The 19,367-nt window shown below is 39.2% G+C and overlaps 1 protein-coding gene across 1 annotated transcript in view; it reads right to left on the bottom strand.

Moving 5' to 3' along the window:
- Positions 1–19,367, bottom strand: part of prex2 (phosphatidylinositol-3,4,5-trisphosphate-dependent Rac exchange factor 2) — a 116,582-nt gene extending 97,215 nt beyond the window's left edge. The window contains exon 1 of the mRNA XM_026938048.3: positions 18,815–19,367. Coding sequence (XP_026793849.1) covers positions 18,815–18,940 — 126 coding nt within the window. The 5' untranslated portion in view covers positions 18,941–19,367. The remainder of the gene's footprint in view (positions 1–18,814) is intronic.

Genomic DNA, 19,367 nt, shown 5'->3' with positions numbered 1-19,367 from the left:
CTCAAAGTCACATGACAGACAGCTCTCTCATTTACAGTATTTTTGTGAGAAAGTAGGATTTGGCGCTCAAGTTTTGTGTAGTGTGAGCCGCATCTGCAATTGCTCGCATAGTGTGCAAACCGCTACATCAATAAAACAACGAACTGCAAGTGATTAAAGATGTGTAGGTTGATCAGTTTATGTAGTATGAACTTGGGTTAACAGAAGAAAGACGGCACTGACCAGGAGCCAAGGGTTTTCAGAAGTAAAGGCATGGATTGACACTTTGCCATTTGGCCTCTATGTTACATAACCACCAAGAAACCCCCTGGAATGCTTCACACCACTGTTTGGGTTATGCCTTCCGCAAGAGCTGTCTTGACGTTCAGTTGATGTTTATTTCAGGTGGACTTATTTAGCAAAACCCAAATTGAAGAGAATAAAATATATGAACACACCATTAGACTTTTAAAGTTTATTGCCAACTATCAGTGGTTTAGGTCCAAAAGCTCCTGTCAGAGTATGTCAGCTAAAAGCACCACTGCACCGATGGAAGCAGCTGTACAATGTTTGCAAGGGACCACAATATAATCAGTCCTGACACTAGAGCTATAATCTGGAGACTGTGCTGGAACTGAGCACTAGTTTCCTGTCTGTCTGTCTGTCTGTCTGTCTGTCTGTCTGTCTGTGGAGCTCCAAAAAGGGACCATGAACATCAGAGCACTGATAAGAAACACATGCTCCCAAATAGCTTTGTGTTCAAATATGGACAGTTCAGAGCTGATTTTCATGACCGGATGTGCTTTGCTCAGGAAACTCCACTTGTCTGAGACGAGCACAATCAGAAGCAGGAGTCGTAGCAATCAACGTGCTAGGATAGTTTTGGAATGTGGGGCAGGAAAAGATGTGACTTTCAACAGCTTGCTGGAAATCCCAGGCTGGTCAACGTATGACAATGGACTTCATTAGAGACCGAGGTCTTTTTAAGTTCTCAGTTTTATCTACAGTCAAAGAAATGAGACACAGCTGTTCCTAAACAAATAAGGTCTTGAAGAGGACTCAGGCTAGAATGGTAGAGACGTATCAAAACAAAAGCAAAAAGGGAAAAAAATGTGTGCTTTTCAAAGAGACCTTGAGTAAAGTGAAACAGCACCTCATGGGCATCCTGTCCTGGCAGACTATCCAAATAGTTCAGTCTTCACACACTCACAGAAATGCTTCGCTTGGCTGGTGCTGTGTGGAGGTTTGGAGCAGGAAATCCAGGATTTATTAGACACAGGCCAGACGATTGACTGCCCCAACACTCAGAAGATTTTCTCAGATCACAGTCAAATCTCAACATAATATTTTCACCATTCCTGGAAAAATGGTCAGCATGCAAAACCTGGCTTCCTTCAATTGTCACATGTTCTTGCACCTGCAGTGGCGATGAACACAAGAAATGCCATTAAAGGAGAAAGTCTTCAAAATTCCTCAGGGTTTAGGAAAAGCATTTAGCAAGAGGATTGTACAAGCCTGCCTAAATTTTAGATTTATTTTTATTACCTGCCATTTCTATGGCATGGATATAAACTCTGATGTTCACTTGAGTTCACTTGGGGATGCTCTATATAAATTATTCTACAGCACTGTTGAATTCTCAACTCTGAGAAGTTAGAAGGTTTTGATAACAGCACAGGGACCTGTATGACAGACATTCCACATAATCTAACCCTAATAATAAACCGTTATTTAACAAATAAGCTTTTATTTAACAAAGAAAACACAATCATTGATATGGTGAGGTCTTCTGTAATTTCGTTAACATTTATGGAAAGAGTCTCCAGTGTCAGTGATTTGTAACAGTCAATAAACTACATCTTTTGACTTATTAACTTATTTCACAAACATTCCACAACATAACTGTATAATGTATAATATATAAATGTAACTATAAATGGGGTCCCTGGAGGACTAGTGGCTAGGCCTTGGCGCCCTCACCGCCATGGCCAGGGTTCGATTCCCGGCCAGGAAACCCACCCCAGCCACCGGGGTTACACACAACAGTGCACTCCCAGTGCCGGTCCCAAGCCTGGATAAAATTGGTGAGGGTTGCGTCAGGAAGGGCATCCAGTGTAAAAAAAAAAAAAAAAAAAAAAAAAAAAAAAAAAACTGTGCCAAATCAAAATATGTGGACCAATGAACAACAACAAAGATAAGACAAAGAACAACAACAACATAAATGTAACTATAAATAGATAAAAAGTGACATTGTTCTTAATTAAATGTTAACAGAATGGTAGCTTTGGCAAATTTCTGTAGCATAAGAGGAATAAAACATTTATCCTTTATTGGAAAATAATCAACTTCAGGGTATTATCAGTAACTCTGCTTCATGTTGAGCTACATCACACCACTCTGTCATTGCTTATTTTCCTATATCCGCACTGCCACTAAATGTTTTACTGTAGGTGAATTATAACAATATAAAGTTTATTCTTTCAACTATTCATCACATTGTGTGCCTGTCCATGTCAGTAGACTGATGAAGGCTAGAGAATTCTGCCTGGTTAACAGCATACACATTAAAACTCTATTAGTCCTCTTAGCAGGTGTTTATTAGCAAGCACAATGGGTGTGTGAAGTCTTCAACATATCTGCTATATCCAATCTCCAATACAGCTTTCCAAGAAGACTTTTTAAATATATAATGATGCTTGTGTGTTACTCAATAACTGTGTATGCTGAACCCTGTTAGAAAAATGGAGGTATGTTATGCAACACATCTCTTAAACGCCAACATCTCTTCCATTCCAAGGTCATAATATCATAATTACCGGAAGGTCTCTTGCCCCTGCACTTGTTATCAGGGTCTCTCTCTCTAAGAAAACAAAAGAGATACTGAATGGAGTGCACAAAGAAAACACATAGTGTTCCCTTCCTGACACAACAACATCCACCGAAGCTGACAAAGGTGAGTTCATCACAAGAGATAATATACTCTATAATAAATAACAACAAATTCATATCTATTTTATGTATATAAGGATCATTTTCCCCATTTTTGAAACGTATATCAAAGCCCTGAGAAAGTCCTGATTCAATACTGACCTTTTTCACTTTAATAATCATGATAGCTGTTAAAATGGTGTTGTTGTGCTTAAAACAGGAAATACGAGAAATAATTAGGCTAATAAGGCTAGTGGATTGGATTGAATACCGATCCAGGATTTCAGGCCAATATAAGTTTAATACCTGGGAAATTCAGTATCCTGTTAGTACAGTGGCTTGCTATAGTATTCACCCCCTTGAACTTATCCATATTTTGTACGAACTGAAATAGACTTCACTGGGATTATGAATCATTAATCTACACAAATATTAAAGTGAGAGGAAAAAATCAATATAGTTTCCCAAATTATTTCATAAATACAAAGTAGTGATTGCATACATATTCACCCCCACTGCTATGAAACCCTACATTGCCTTAATTCATAAGAATTTGCACAAAATCATTTTTCTTGAGATGATTTTTCATGAAATTGTCTATTTATCACATATGAGATCATACAGTAAATCAATAACCTCTGCAATGTACCAGAAATATGAATGAACATGAGGTGTCACGAAAAGCTTCTTTGAAAGACCAAAAACATCTTCTGTATTGAAAAACAAATTGTATCAACATATTTCTCATCAAGAAATCCAGATTCTATGGATAAATCGGATAAAATGAACTTTGCCAACCCTACATGGCCACCCACTTTCTTAGCAAACTGGTGCTTTGACTGTATTGCCACATGATTGGCACTTGCCAATCACATGTTCAATGATTACTTGGATGAGATTTTCAGTTACCTATTACAACAAAAACCTCTGCAGCGACAATTGTCCTCCTTTGACATGTCGGTACAATCAAATTAATTGCATTAAAAGGATTTAATCCTAAAAAGCAAATTTTTTTTTGTCCCATTTCTACTGCAGGAATCTTTTTTTTTGACATGTTTTTTGACATGAACTGTTATGTAACATGTTATATGAGTTCATAACAGGATTCATAAACAGGGAAAGAAGTACATTCTGTGCAAATGAAAAAAAGACTTGTCATTGTGAATATGATAATTAGAAACAGGCTGCTTTTGTTTGAAGATGATTCACTGATTCTTTGTTGTTTTAATTAGTCCAGGCTTTAATTTAGTGTCAGACAGCAAACTTTCTCTGAGGCTCAGCAAGTGTTTCAAGTTGAAATGACTTTGTTATGCTTGGTGGTAAATGCATTTAAGGGATAAAGATGTTTTTGGTGATTTAACAGTCTGGAGCGATAACGATTTCACCCTTATCAAATGGGAGTGAGCTGGATGATAATGTGAATAGGCTATGCCTGCAGGGCTTAATGAACCAGTGGAGTGTGAAAGCAGAGCAACAACCAGACAAGTGTGTGAGCAGCAGAAGCTCATTCTGAATGCTAAAGCTGTAAGAATCCAAATGAGGTCTTGAACTCCTAAGGAGAACCAAGCTTTGGGGTTTCTCAGGTCCTAGTAACAAAAATGGCACAGGTCAACAAAAAAAAACATAGGTTTCCTGTCAACTGTTATGAGCAAGGTCGTAGTTATGTGATCCGTGGTGAGAAGACATGTGCGCGGTAGCTGTTGCGCTCTCCTAAGTAGGTTAAACGTGCCAAAATGGCTATGGACTGCAAAACAAAGGTCATCTGTCACTCCCAGACAAAACAGGAAGAAAGCCACATGTTTGCAACTAACTCATGAGAGGCTAACAGCAGGTGACCATTCACATTCCTGTCTTTAAGCAGAAAGTCCCCATGTGGGTTGAGGCAGGGACATAAAATCAGTGCAGTGTGTGGGACTGTTGTTTTGAAAGGAAATTTATGGCCCAAGCACACCAACAGTTACAGGAACTCATACAAAGATTTAAAAAAAAAAATTAAAGATCTTTTTTAAAAGATTTAAAGATTCGAAAGTTGGTTGTGCAAAATCTTGTGGATATGCAGTTATGAGATATCCTCACGCGCCTGCACCAGACAGGAAATGGGTTTTGATTTTCTTCCTGTGGAGGAAAAACTTCATTTATCAGTCCTGTTTCTGCACTGCATCAACAACGCAGGAATGCTACTGTGCTGTCTGACTACACAGACCACCAGCAGCAGCGACTATAAAAGGCTAGAGAGACTTTTTGCATAAAAGATACACAGAGACAATGCTGTCTTTTAGCACAGCTCATCACAACACCAGGACTCATCTCAGACTTTGCACAATGTAGCTACAGTGCTGGGAAATATCCACAGGAAGCACAGACTATAAATACAGTTCTGATCATGCTCAGTCTGTACTTGGATATGCTAAAAAGTCATTTGCAGATGTTGAAAAGACTTTTGTTTGCATGCTTTGGTAAACCAAGTGGTCCTAAATCCAACCACAGGACTCTACAGCTTTTTTTCAGTTTTCATATTCAGGCTTGATTTTTTCACATCCGATATGGGCCACATTTCAAATGAAGCTCTAAATCTGACATGTAAATCCATCACCTTCTTTAGTATGTGACAATAGGATGAATAAATGCACCAGAGAGTGATAGACTGCTCATGTCAGATGCCACCTCAATGCCAGTGTGACATGTTTACGCAGCCTGGCGAAATGTTGTATTGTGATTGGACGGTCGTGTATGCAAATGGTCTCACAAAAAGCGAAATGTTTCTTATTCAGGGGGCTCCCCAGTGGTAAAACAGAATAGTATTCTCCTATTATTGGGAGATGTCAAGTTCAAATCTCAATGATGCCTCAGCCATCCACGGCTGGGAACCAACAGAGAAAAATTAGCCTTGCTCTCTGGGTGGGAGGGATGGCGTATAACCTTTCCCCTCTCAATCACAGCAAAACTAGCCAATCATGGGCATCTGTGAGCTCATGTATGTGGAAGAGGGCAGATAACATTTTCCTTTGAGTGTGTTATGCTGCCGTTCAAAAAGATGCTGTTCAAAAAGATGCAGCTGGCTGTCATCACGTGTCTCAGAGGAAGCATGTGATATTCTTCAGCCTCCCCGGTTGGTAGCTGTCATATGATAGTCATATGACATCTTCTTACTGGGAACATATTTGGAAGAAACTCTACGAAAATGATTTCTTCTGTGGTGCGGGGTCATATTCAACCACGGTGATGCTACTGGTAAAAAGTTGCTGTTGTCAGCAGAGCACATTTTGGCCGAGAAAATTATGTCAATACAGGAATTGAATAGAAGTCACTTCTTACATTTCTTATGTAAACAGGTGAGACAAAAAATCAGATCTGTGTCCAAATAATAGGAAATGTGCATTAAGGACCACAATGAAAATGTAGCCTACAAGAATACAAGACTACAAATCTGAGGATTTCTTTCACTTGAGAAGCTTATACTGTACATAGTCCACTGGCTTCTTAGCTGCTGAGTGTTTGAACAAAGGAAGTGATTTGGGTCTGTACGATGCCCTGCATTTCAATTCTGTCTCACCCTAGTCTCCTTTTCCTAAGCCTCTGCAGTGGAAAGAAACATGGATAAGTGAGGCTTAGGGAGCAAAATACATTTTCACTACACCAGCTCCAATTACTCTATTTAAAGCAGCGTTAATGATCAACAAATGCACCGATTAATAGAATTCAGTACAACAGTACAACAGTCAGCAAATCCTACTGAATATGCATCAGTATGGCACTATATATTTACTCCAAAGCTGATTATGCAATCCCATGATTGGCTAGGACCTGGATGTTGATCATGCTGACTAAGCTGGACTTTCAGTTCCAAGTCTTAGTCAGTCTTTACCAGAACACTGTCACTGTCATTATTGTGCTACTGATTAGACCCATTTTTCTTGGAACAACCACTATGAATGTACGACTTTCCTTTGAACCGTTGTCCTTGATTCTTTATCCCCAATCCCTGTCACAAAATTGGATGCTGCAAGTTGTGAAAGAACCCCAAGAACATTTTTTGTAAGTCCTTAGAGACAGGCCTGAATGGGAATGAAAAGGGGACTGGCCAGAAAAGGACCCCTTCCAAGGGCTCTGGGCTCAATGCCATCTTTGTATGAGGAAAGAAACAGCGGCCTTTGCTAACCCCGTCCAGCGCGCCAGCCTCTGTCCTCTAGACCCTTCCTGGCTGAAACAGCACACACTACAGAAAGAGACATGTGGATGGCACCCTGCAAGTATACCAAAACCAGACATCGAACTTGATGAGCTATCCAGCTGATTCGTCCTGGATCCATTCTGAGCCATTGATTGTTCAGGCAGTAGGTTAACCCACAGGTGGAACCTTGTTACTAAAGAAGTATTATGCAATCTCTACAGTTTCCTCTTCCAAAGTGCTGAAAGTTTAAAGTAGCCCTCTGCCACTTATTCTGATCTGGATTATTCTGATCTGGATTGCATTGTGCTATAACAAAGACCAAGATTCATTGAGAATTAACCTAAAATCTACATAAAAAAGGGAAACAGAAAGTTAGTCATACTTCCCATGATGAGAGGGTGCACCCTGGTAGTAGCTCGAGGGTAAATATAATGGGGGAAAGGCTTTGGCTACAAAGAATATCCTCAATTTGAACATGAAATCTGTCAAAAATATTGAGTCAGCTTATGAATTACAGAGATGGGAATATAGAGGTTTGGTAGAGTGGAGGTTTGGTACTGATTCAGGTGGTGGACAACTTGGAATTCTTTTGAGTATGCCTGGCGAGTATTAATGCCCATTTCACGTAGCATGGAACCCTCACAAGTGGCTATTGATGCCCCTCTATGTGAGCACCTGTCACAAGGAAGGACAGCTGGCATGAGAGGGCACATAGACGTTCTATTCATCCCCCAGCATAAGGATGCATTTACCTATTAATAAATACATCATTTAGTCCCTTTGAATGGAACCCTGGTGCCTTTTCCTCCTTAGGATGGTTCAAGTAGGCACATAAAGACAAGTGATCAAATTCTGGTGCTGACCAGAACAGCCAAGAGCACCTGGGCTAGTGGTTCCATGTAAACTCCATTATGGTTCGACTGCAGTGACAAAGAGATTCAACTCTGCATGTTGCAGGTCGAGCCACAATTGCAAACTGAGCCAAAGGACAGAGCTGTAGAACTGCAGAAATGTGATGTGTTGAATGTGGGCTGATGAAAAAAAAAAAAGAAAATTATAGGTGGATGCAATACATAAAATATTTTAAAACAGTAAATATTTAGATAATTATCTATTAATTTATTGAGCGCTGGCTCAGTGTTCTACATGCAGGTGATTTCTTGATTTCTACACACACTTCGCAAACGTTTGTATATTTTGTAGTCGCCAAATTTCTGACCAATGAATGAAACAGTTTCACAGGTACGTTTTCAGCCCTATATGCGCCTACACCAATTTTTTGTCCCTTTTTGGTTTGTTTAATTATGTGCAGTGAGAAACCAAAAAGCAAATGTCCCAAAAGTATCAATTTTTGCTCTGATTCAGACTCAGCAAACAGATTAAAAGGTGTGAAAGTGACTTCACGTGAAAAGACATGGCTTCAGGAGTCAAGGATCCAAACAGTCCACCAAATATTATTATACCTTCATGATACTTCTTAAGTGTTTATAAAAAGTTTGATTCACAAATGGATTCTGATTCATTGAGTAGCTTGTTTTGCTTCTTTGCCAAAGCTCTGGAAAGGAGCGACGGCACAGGAAGAACAGAGCACAATGTAAAGCAGGGGAGGGCCAGGAAGGAAGGAAATCCTGCTTGCCATGAAACAAAAGCAAAAGGAACTCGCCGACTGGAGCCCCCTGAAAGCTCTCACTAGCCCGACACATTCACAAACCTGACACCCAACCCAACAGCCAAACACTGTAGGCTAAAGTGTGCTAAATATGCCATTAACGGGGGGAAGATCAGTCCTAAACATCCCACTATTATATTTTGTATTTCTTGGCTCCACTGGTTGTCAAGGAAAGATCTAAAACAAAACTCATTTTTATAAAGATCAAAACAATGTAATACAAAGTGTATCAATCAAGATACCCTTCAAACTTTTCTTCCATTCTTTCATGTGAAATGTAATAACACCTGAATGATGAAAAGACATCAGACATTCAAAACCAAATAAGACAGCGATCATTATAAAGCTACATCAGGCCAAATGAGAGTGGTGGGTCTCAATAGCTGGCTTTGTATGGAAGCTCTTTGTGTCTGAAGCTTGTGGGGAAGACACACAGTCTGCTATCTGACAAGAATCTTAAAATCAAAGTCGAAGAACTTCTGAACATTTTTCAGTAGAATAGACTACACTAGAACAGATTGTCTGTTTGCTGAGATTAATGCACTACATAGAGACAGGGCATTGTTAATTAGCATTTCTGACTCAGATGAGTCCCCTTAGGCTCTGCAGAGGAAAAAGAAATGTGTGCATATTATATAGACAAGAATCTAAACAATCCTCCATGTAGCGAGCATAAATCACTTCTTGTCAACACTCTGAGTGGAAAAAACTGACGGACAAATACAGGAGAAACAGCAGAGAGTAAGGACTAGCGAGTGTTTGATTAGCAGTGGTGAAGGTGACGATGTTAGCAGTCAGTGCTCGTCTCCTTTCCAATTACAGCTGACAGTCTTTCACTGCCTCCGACAAATTATAGAGATGACCATGAACTCTTCAGAACAGTGTTCGAAAGTGGTCTCTGAGCACTTATTTTTCAGTCTTGTTCAAGCATTACTGTATTGCTAGCATCTACTAAGCACCTACTAATTGTTTGCAAGCACTCTAAAAATAGATTTATTCATTGACTCATTTTGGAAGTTACGAGATTTTTCAGACAGTCATGTAAACAGCATACTACAATATCTTAACTCGGAAATCCACACATGAATATTTTTCACAACATGACTACTTTTTTGTAACCACTCCAACATAGTTAGCTTCAATTCTAAATGGATTCCTACTTTCTACATATGCTCACTACATAGGGTATAAAATAATGGTGATCTTGCAGCTAACTAGTGCAGTATATTCCTAGTACAATAACATTTAGAATTCAGGAAAAAAAAAAGCACACACCTCTGACAGGGTGTCAAGGCTATTAATTTAACTACATATCAAAAAAATATTAATTAAATAGTTAATAATAGTAAATAACAAGTAATTTATGTACTTTTAAGTTAATTTAACTTAGAAAAAAGAATAGCTATGATATTTTATAGGTTGGTTGAATCACAAAAGACTTAACAGAAGCAAACTTTTTTTTTCTTCTTCTACATTTTTGTGTACTTATGTACAACAAAATTCATTAATTTTATTTTAGAGAAATATAGAAATAGGTGGTTATTCTATTATTATTATTATTATTATTATTATTATTTTTTCAGAGATTATACTTTTCCATACATAATGTCACACCCAAATGCACAATAAAGATGTGTTTAAAAAAACAGAAAAAGAATGAAAGAAATCTGATTAACCGAATACATGCACTGAATAACCTGACTACTAAGCTAAAATCCAGGTTGGCTTTAGTAGAATTCTTGAAATATAATAACACTTTAAATCCAATTTGAGATATTATAATATGTTTTTCGGATAAAGACTCATATTCGGATAACTCCTAAAATTAGATATCGATTGCATTAATGTGTGTAAATATAAACATGAATTTTAGTCCAGTGCTCAGATTACAGTATTTGGTGCACGTATACAGTTAATCTGTTATAATTTGCTGTTTCAAGACTGAAATAAGGCATTATGTGCAATTTGCAATCATAAAAATAGAAAAATATTTAGATATTCATGATTAGATATGGATATCTAAAACTCGTTAGCAGCCAACCCATCAAATATGCTTCCAGCTGACAAGAAATCAATTTAACATAATGTAAAATTGTGTTAAATTGAGTTCTTGTCAGTTGGAAGCACATTGATATTGAATGACTCTTGACTTAACTTTTCCCATTATATGATAACTATCCTGGCTGTACACACACTGAAAACAGCAGGAGTGAATATGAACTGGCAGGAAGAGGTCAAGGATGGGGGTGATGTGAAACCCCCAGGAGGAGGGGCAATACCGGGGTCACTGCTTGTTCTGAGTACGCATACCCCATTTGGCTTCAGTCCTCATCACATGCTTGAGTGAAAAACAACAATAAGATTGGCTGCCCCTACAGTGAACAAACCCCAGTGGAAGAAGAAGACTAACATGTGTGTCTGTGTCTCTAAGGGACCTAGTACCTATGAATTTCAGCATTAATAAAATCTTTAATGTAATACAGTAGTGTCAAAGCTAAATACTCCACCTCTCTGCCTTTTTAAGACACGTCTGGCAGCTTCAGGCTTTCCTCTAATCCTTGAAACATTCAGGCAGGAAGTTTAGGGTTTCGCCTCATCTCACATGCTTTCTGTCAAACTTGGAATTAATAGAAAAGCTCCATTTTAAAATGCATGTGGACTAAAAAGCACGGGCTACATCCTACACCTACACTTTTTTCACATGAACATGCCCATATATATCTATACAGAGGTCCAGACCTCTGTATTTTTGGATGTTTTTTTCTCCCTCCCACATAGACTCAAATTAAATATGGAAACAGCAACATCCTAATAACGTGGTGGCAGAATCTAGCCTACTATGCAGAAAAAAGGCATTCCAAGACAAGTCAGCAGTGATGATGGCTCTCAGCTGACCTCAGAACAGCTCAGGATGAAACTTTAGGTCTGCCCATAGACTTAACTGTCCATTATGTTTACTTCTTGTTGAGAGGTACAACACACATATTATAGACTAACACTTGACATACACTAAATGGCCAAAGGTATGTGGACACCTGACCATAACACTCAGATGTGCTTTTTGAACATCCCATTCCAAATTTAGTCCCCGCTTTGCTGTTATAATAAGCACCCAATAATGCTGGATGAGGAGGCCTGACATGCAATCAACATTCCAGTTCATCCCAATGGTGTTCAGTGGGGTTGAGGTCAGAGCTCTGTCCAGGCCACTTGAGTTCTTCCACTCCAAACTTGGCAAACCATTGCTGTGTTTGTGGTGTCTTGTAAGTAGTAATTTGCAAGTTGTAATAATGTAATTTCCCACCTCGGGAAGTTTGACGTGCGAAGTGAAAAAAAACATGGATGTCTTCATGAAAACTGGTCTTCTGTTTGCTCTGTCAGAGCACATAAAGCTCATAAAAAGACTCTTTAACCACAGTTTTACAGTTACAAGTGGCTGAGTGGCTACTGATACTGATCTACTATAGTGAGCTTCAAAGATTCATGTGACATTTTGGACTGAAATTGCAGCACATCAACAACAGTAGACAATAGCACGTAGCTTAGCAACAAGCTAGCCAGTTAACGTTAGTAATAACTCTAATGTTGATGATTACCTTTTCAAAACAGTTATTAGTTTGGCCAATGTTATATATTTCACCAAGTACTGTGTCTGTATATTAACTGATCTAAAGCCAATAATGCTATAAACTAATTTAAAAGTAGAGAAGGGGTGCTTTACGCTGTTCGCAGTATGCACCACCATGTTGATATGATGTCACTCTGTAAAGGGGAAAGGAACTGGTAGTTGAGAAGACTACCCCAAGTTGAAGATTTGAAATTTCAAGTTAAGAGGCGTTTTCTGTGGTTTTTAGTTGTAGGCAGGTAAACTTCACCTTGAACGCAGCACATGTCTATATGGACCTTGCTTTATGCACAGGGGCATTGTCATACTGGAACATATTTGGGCCTCTTAGTTCCAGTGAAGGGGAATTCTTAATGCTACAATATACACAATTGTGTGCTTCCAATTTTATGGCAACAGTTTGAGGAAGGCCCACATATATATATATATATATATATATATATATGCAAAGCACTGCTTTCATGTTTTGTTTTGAGTTCACTCCATATGCTTTTTGTTTACATTGTCTTTAGTTTGCTCCTGTCTCCACTCCTGTCCTGTCATTGATCTGTTACCTAATGTGTGCACCTGTTCTGAGTTCAGCCCTTGATAGTTTGTCTATTTATGCCCACAAATTTCACTTATTATATATTTGTATCAATTAAGTTTCAAGCCATGTTTTCCTGTTTTCTGTTTGTTTTGTTTTTTTGTCTCTTCTTTGTGTTTTGGTTTTGATCATGGATTGTTTGAATATTGACAATGATTATTGGATTTGCCCTATTCAGCAACATGCAAAGTTTATGTACTTGCATCTTGCCTCTCACTCATGCACGTAACAGTAACGTTAGCTGACCATAGTAAAGTTATCTTACATACCCTGCAAGAGAGAAAAGGAGGAGACATAACTAAACAAAATAACTCAATAAAATTAAACAGACTTACGTGTCAGAGCAGTTTATGGAAGAATGGAGATATAACAGAGATTAGAAATTAGCAACTAGTGGAGTACACGTTCTGCGGTGTGATATATGAAGTGCGTCACATATGAAGTTCTGCAATTGGGACCTCACTAAAACTGTAATCCTGGTTACGGCCCTGCACATGAGAAACATGTGACCTTCCAAACACGGGTTAAATGCTACAAGATTTCTCATATGAGAAACATCAGAGGAGGCTGTGCATTGATGTAGGCCTATTTGTCATATTTATTTGTTTGCACATGTTGTTAATCTATGAAAAAATCAACAAGCTCTAAAATTTTTCCCTTTACAAGCTCCAAAGGATTTTAGCCTGGAGGCTTGTATAGGGCTAAGACTTAGATCTCGGTCCAGTGTCCCTAAAGCCCCACAGCGTTAAGTGTCTTGTTGATGAGACAGAGTGTTGAAACTGATCTTTTATGATGAAATTTGAAAAAGAGGAAAACAGAGTGCAATCTGTAATATAACATTATCTCAGTTTCACAACTGTTCGTGGTGCATCCAATTAAAATAAAGCTCTAATATAGTATGTTTCCATGATAAATATTTTGTTTATCTGGAAAGGAATGTCTCACTAGAGACCCAAAGGGGTAGTACGCATTAAAAGAGTGCAAAGCCCCAAAAGAAAAATAAAGCCAGTTTCAGTTTTATGGCGCCACAATTTCATTTTTACGAGTTTCATTATCAAGGTTTAAAAACATGTCATTGGGTGGTCAATCCTTCAAGCCACAGGCCATTGCAGAGGAAAATGTTGCAGAGGGACTACTTATCCGAGGCGAGGCTCAGAGGACTGCACCGCGCTGCACACACAGGCAAATCTGTTTTTCTACTGAAACTAAGACATTAAAGGGATTTCGTTCACTCCCACAAGATTATTTTTCCCCACACGTGCTCTTCATGAAATCAATTAGGAAATTAAATATTAGAACAAATCACCAGAAAGGTGATCCAGTATAAGTGCAATGAAAATGTTTGAAGGATTGTCACTTATACACGGAAGCGTCAAGCTTCTTGGCCTCCAGCTATCTAAAATAAACAACTAAGAGCTCCCATTATCAAGATGAACAGTTACATAAGGTATTCTAGGGAAATCACGGAGACAGCTCTTAAGGACATTTCCTCTGTCTGAGAACCAGAGCCAAACACACTTTGCTCATCTTTTAGTGAGATACTGTGTAACATATTTAACATATAACATATTTTTGGAGTTATTCTGATTCCCCAAGACGTACTGATACCTTAACCAGGTCTAACCAGCAATTCCAATCTCAGTTCACCAATCTGCAATTAAGGTAGGCATCATGTCTGACATGGCTCTCTGGAATTCTCAACCTCTCAAGAATTCCTCCACCAGGATGTATGGTTTATAAGAGAGGGCATCAAGCCCAGGCTCTCACGTCAGAGCCCCCTTTGGCAATTTCTCCATGCCTGTCCAGTGGGAGCCAAACTGTCTAGTACAAACCCCCTCCACCCAAAACCTAACAAACACAAATGCCCTCTGTTCAACATGGCACAGATCCCCTGGTACCTCCAGGCAACAAAAAGCCTGAAGTCAGTCATTGATCACTGAGGGTCGACCTCAACAGGTCTTCGGGGCTGACTCATGAGGTGCTGCGGTGATCAGAGACAAAGTCTAGTTAAGTGGGAGGGCGTAACTAATGAAGACGTGCTGTGAAAATAATCAGGCTCAAACCTCAAGTGGGACCTGAGAGGAGACTTTGATCCCTGATGCCTTGGATGATATTTTCCGTAGCCTTTTTTCTTCTTTAAAGGAAAAAAAAATCCACCCTGAAGGACTCGCATATCAATATTTATAATCAACATGTGATCAACAAGTTTGCCTGCTAGCTGACAATGGCACCAATGGGATTTCATCTCTGCCTAAAAGAATGTGATGCAGCAGCACTTTAGTCTTTTAGTTTTAATCTCTCACTTCCTCATCTGTACACTCTGCTCAAAAAGATCAACTTCCAAAGCTTCAACTTTCATGCTAATACAGCCATCAACATCATCACACTCGTCATCTTGTAGATTGCTATCTAGCCAAGTCTCTGCTATATCTCAGGGTAATTGCATTGAACAACTGCATTGCATTCACTGCAAAAAATGACATCTTAGCAAGGGAAATGATCTTGAGTGGAGACAGATTTATCTAGTATTTCCTATAATAAGATTACAATTAACCAAATATAAGATTATTAGACCTATTAGACATTTCTAGACATTTTTTACTCATTTCAAACTTCACAATTTCTTGTTCTATTGGCAGATAATTTTGCTTCTTTCTAGAAATAAATAGAAAAAAATAGAAAAAAAATCTGCCAATAGAACAAGACTATTTCAAGTTTGAAATTAATTTTAAAAAAATGTCTAGAAATAGATTTTAGTAATCTTAGATTTGGTTTGTGGTAATCTTGTAATAGGAACTACTAGATAAATTTGACTATATTTAAAATATTTTCACTTGCTAAGATATTATTTTTTGCAGTTTTCTGGGACTATGAGTCCAACGTTCGCACCAACGGCTCCACTACTCCTATATGGATTTTCTCATTAAGGTGACATTGAACATTGCTGGAAAATGGTGACTGAGAAAAGAAGAGCTTGCTCTTGTTTTTTAGGAGCTAACAGTCAAATATGACCATTATCCCTTATTGTTTAATGTCACCCTGTGACATCAGAGCAGCAGAAGAGCGCTAACTTTTCACCAACAAATACAACTGACAAATTAGCATCAGAATCACTAGGCACAGCTCTGAATAGCTGTCTGCTACTTACTCAAATTGCTAATAGGGAAGGTATAGCTCAGCTGTTAAGGTTCATTGATAGTGAGTGAAAGATTAAAGGTTGGGGGTTTAAATCTCAGGATTGAAAGCCACCGTGGGCCCCTGAGCAAGGTCCTTAACCCAGATAGATTCAACCCTATGCATGAGAAACCTTCTGGGAATTGGGTGTTAGAGAAGTAAATTAAAACAGCGTTGGTGAAAGGTTACTCTAAAACAAAGTGAAGTATTCTAGAAGTTCCTAGTATTCTAAATGTGTTAATTCCCCAGGGTGACGTGTTAACCAATATTTCCCGCTCCTTAAAATAAAGCCAGGCACCCTCTGTAGGCTAAGTCTGGATGGAATGAGATGATTTCTAGGAAAAGCGGTTGTTGCATTTTGCCCGAACAAAAACAATCCCCCCGTACCCACATTGAAACCATCTGTGGCAGAGGCTCTGGCCGAGGAATGCGTACATACATATGGTGTGGGAAACAACTTTTCTAATGACACACAGCACAGTGCCCTTAGCCCTGCTCTAAAACACAATTCCCAGTGTTTAGGATGTTAACTGGTGGGAAAAACACTTTGACAAGTGGATGCTTTTCAGAATATACGGCTGGGTTTTTGGGTTTATGGTAATCAGTGTATACCTGACCTTACATGAGCGATCTTATAGAGTCGATTTCCTTATCCGAGGCACGGAAATTACTCTTTTGTCTCAGACATACAGCAGCATTTTTAAAGACCATTTCCTCTCCTTCCTGCCTTTGACTCTCTGTTTATTCCATAATACCATTAAGTTTGTGCTATTCTTCCAGTCTAAGAGGGGATTTAAGCCTGGGACATTACAATAGAGTTAATGCTGTAAAGGAAGCAGTGACAGTCCAGGTGTTTGTAATCCAGAATCTACCTGTGTTAGTGCTGGGGTGCTGCCTCTGCTGGGTGAGTTTAGCTGTTGGCACGGACTCGAATTACACATATTTCCATGTATTTGCAATGCTTGCTCAAGACATCCAACAGAGAGCTTGCAGGTTTGCATTGCAAGTTTAAATCTCAGGATTGAAAGCTACTGTGGGCCCCTGAGCAAGGTCCTTAAGAGAGATTCATCCCTAGGCATGTGAAACCTTCTGGGAATTATTAAGACAGTGTTGGCAAAAGGTTACTCTTAAACAAATTGAAGCATCCTAGAAGTTCCTAGTATTCTAAATGTGTTAATTCCCCAGGATGACGTGTTAATGAATATTTCCAGCTCCTTAAAATAAAGCCAGGCACCCTCTGCAGGCTAAGTCTGGATGGAATGAGATGATTTCTAGGAAAAGCCCTCCCATCTAATATCACAACCAGTCCTCACTGCTTAATAACACATATCATCATCTGTGCAAAAGGACGGTTTGGCTTTTAAATGACTGGTTGCTTCCCAGAGAGTATATTTGGACACAGTATGAATAAGATCCAATGGAATCAAAAATACATGTACAGTTCAATGCCGGGTTTTACAGTGCCCTTATGGCAGCCAGATCCTCCACTTTCTTCCATTAGAAAACTGTTCTGGGGTAATGAATACAGTTGTATCCTTGTGACCATAAGGCTTTGAGTTTAAATCCCAGAGATCCACTTGAAAGCTGCAAACTTTCAAATTCTCAGCTCTACATATTGTCTTAGACAAATGGGGTTCCTTACAGGTTCTTAGGCTCGTTAAGACCCAGACAGCAAAGGAACCATTCCTGAAAGGTGAAACCCTCAGTTGCAGGGTTCTACTTGGTCCCCTAGAATGTCACAAACCATATATCTTTTGAGGTTACCAGATAGGACCCTTTGCATAAAAGTGTATGTCCCATGGTTAAAACAACAACAACAACAACAACAACAAAAACCGAACCCAGTCTGGCTAAAGGAATGAACGTAATTCAGTTTTACTACTCATATTACTCATAGAGCTTAGCAGGATGGTCCGTCAGTGCTGTGTTTGGCATCCTGTGCCTAGACAATGACAGACCAAACCACAGATTAAGTCCAGGTTACCTTTAAATTGCACATTTTAGCACTTTTTCTTGCTCTACCATATCAATTTTAAAGCCAGTTAATGAGCTGAGTTGATGAATGAGTCAGGTGCATCAGAGAGGAAAAACACTGCAACAAATCAGCAAGAATGGGTTTACATTTCTGCTGTGCATTTAGAGAGTCGGTCTTAGAAAAAGGTCTCGGATCAGAAGGTGCTGATTAATTTAAATTGGTCAGAAGGTGTTGATTAATTTCCTATAACAGCAGCTCCGCCAATAGCAATGTGATTGTTGTCTGTCATAACAACTTACACAGAGAAATGTACGGATGTTAAGCGATAACAGGCATTAACTTGACATTCCAGAACATTCACTTAAATGTAACTATAAACGGATAAGAAGTATGGAGTGTTGTTCTTGAATAAATATTGCTCTACAGGGAATAGGCCCTTTGGGACGTGCTGTTACAGGAAAATGATCAACCTTAGGGTTGAAGAAACTACCTGACACATATAATAGGAAAAAAAAAAGAAAAAAAAAAGGAAAACCAAGATAAGGATTAAAAAGATCCAAAATGTACACTGAATGTTTTATGGTATTGGGTATTTGCCGGCTTATGCAAACAAAACCTCTTGATGTTATTGATGTATATGTGATATATTAGTTGTATTATGTGTTTGGGGTGGTTAGATGAGCTAGCTAGGCGTTATATTGGCGTACCGAAAGAAAGTGCAGGGTCTCCACATAATCCCGCTCAGTGTGCAGCAGTTCCCTCAGCACGCAAACGCGCAGGCGCAGCTGCTTCTCCACATCCTTCCCGCTCTCGCCTTTACTCTCCTCACTCATTTCACTCCTGTACTCTTCTCTCCTCCGCTTAAAAAAAACAGATCTCCGCAGCTCTCTTTGGAACAAAAGACTTGCCGAGACTTTGCGAAAGTTTGCTCAGTCGAGTTGCAGTGGGTCCAGAGTTGAAAGCATGATGAAAGCTGTCCGGTTCAAGTCGCAAGAGTTCAAATAAGCGGCGAATAAATGCAGCAATCCAGAGCCAAAGTCTGCAATTCTCTCCTGAAGTGTCCAAAAGTGTGCAGCAGTGGCTTTGTGGCCATCAGTCATGATCTGTGGTCCATGTGCCTGCCCACCATCCCACACACACACACACACACACACACACACACAGCCTCCCCTCCTTCAGCACTGAGAGGAGAGGAAAAGCTCAAGCCTGGGGCTTCATGCCAGCACAGTGCAGGGGAAACACTGCTGATCACATGGGGGG

Source organism: Pangasianodon hypophthalmus, chromosome 22 (genome assembly GCF_027358585.1).
Source record: "Pangasianodon hypophthalmus isolate fPanHyp1 chromosome 22, fPanHyp1.pri, whole genome shotgun sequence".
Taxonomy (NCBI): domain Eukaryota; kingdom Metazoa; phylum Chordata; class Actinopteri; order Siluriformes; family Pangasiidae; genus Pangasianodon; species Pangasianodon hypophthalmus.
The sequence above is the reverse complement of the archived record's forward strand: the minus strand, read 5'-3'. Positions and strand labels throughout refer to the sequence as shown.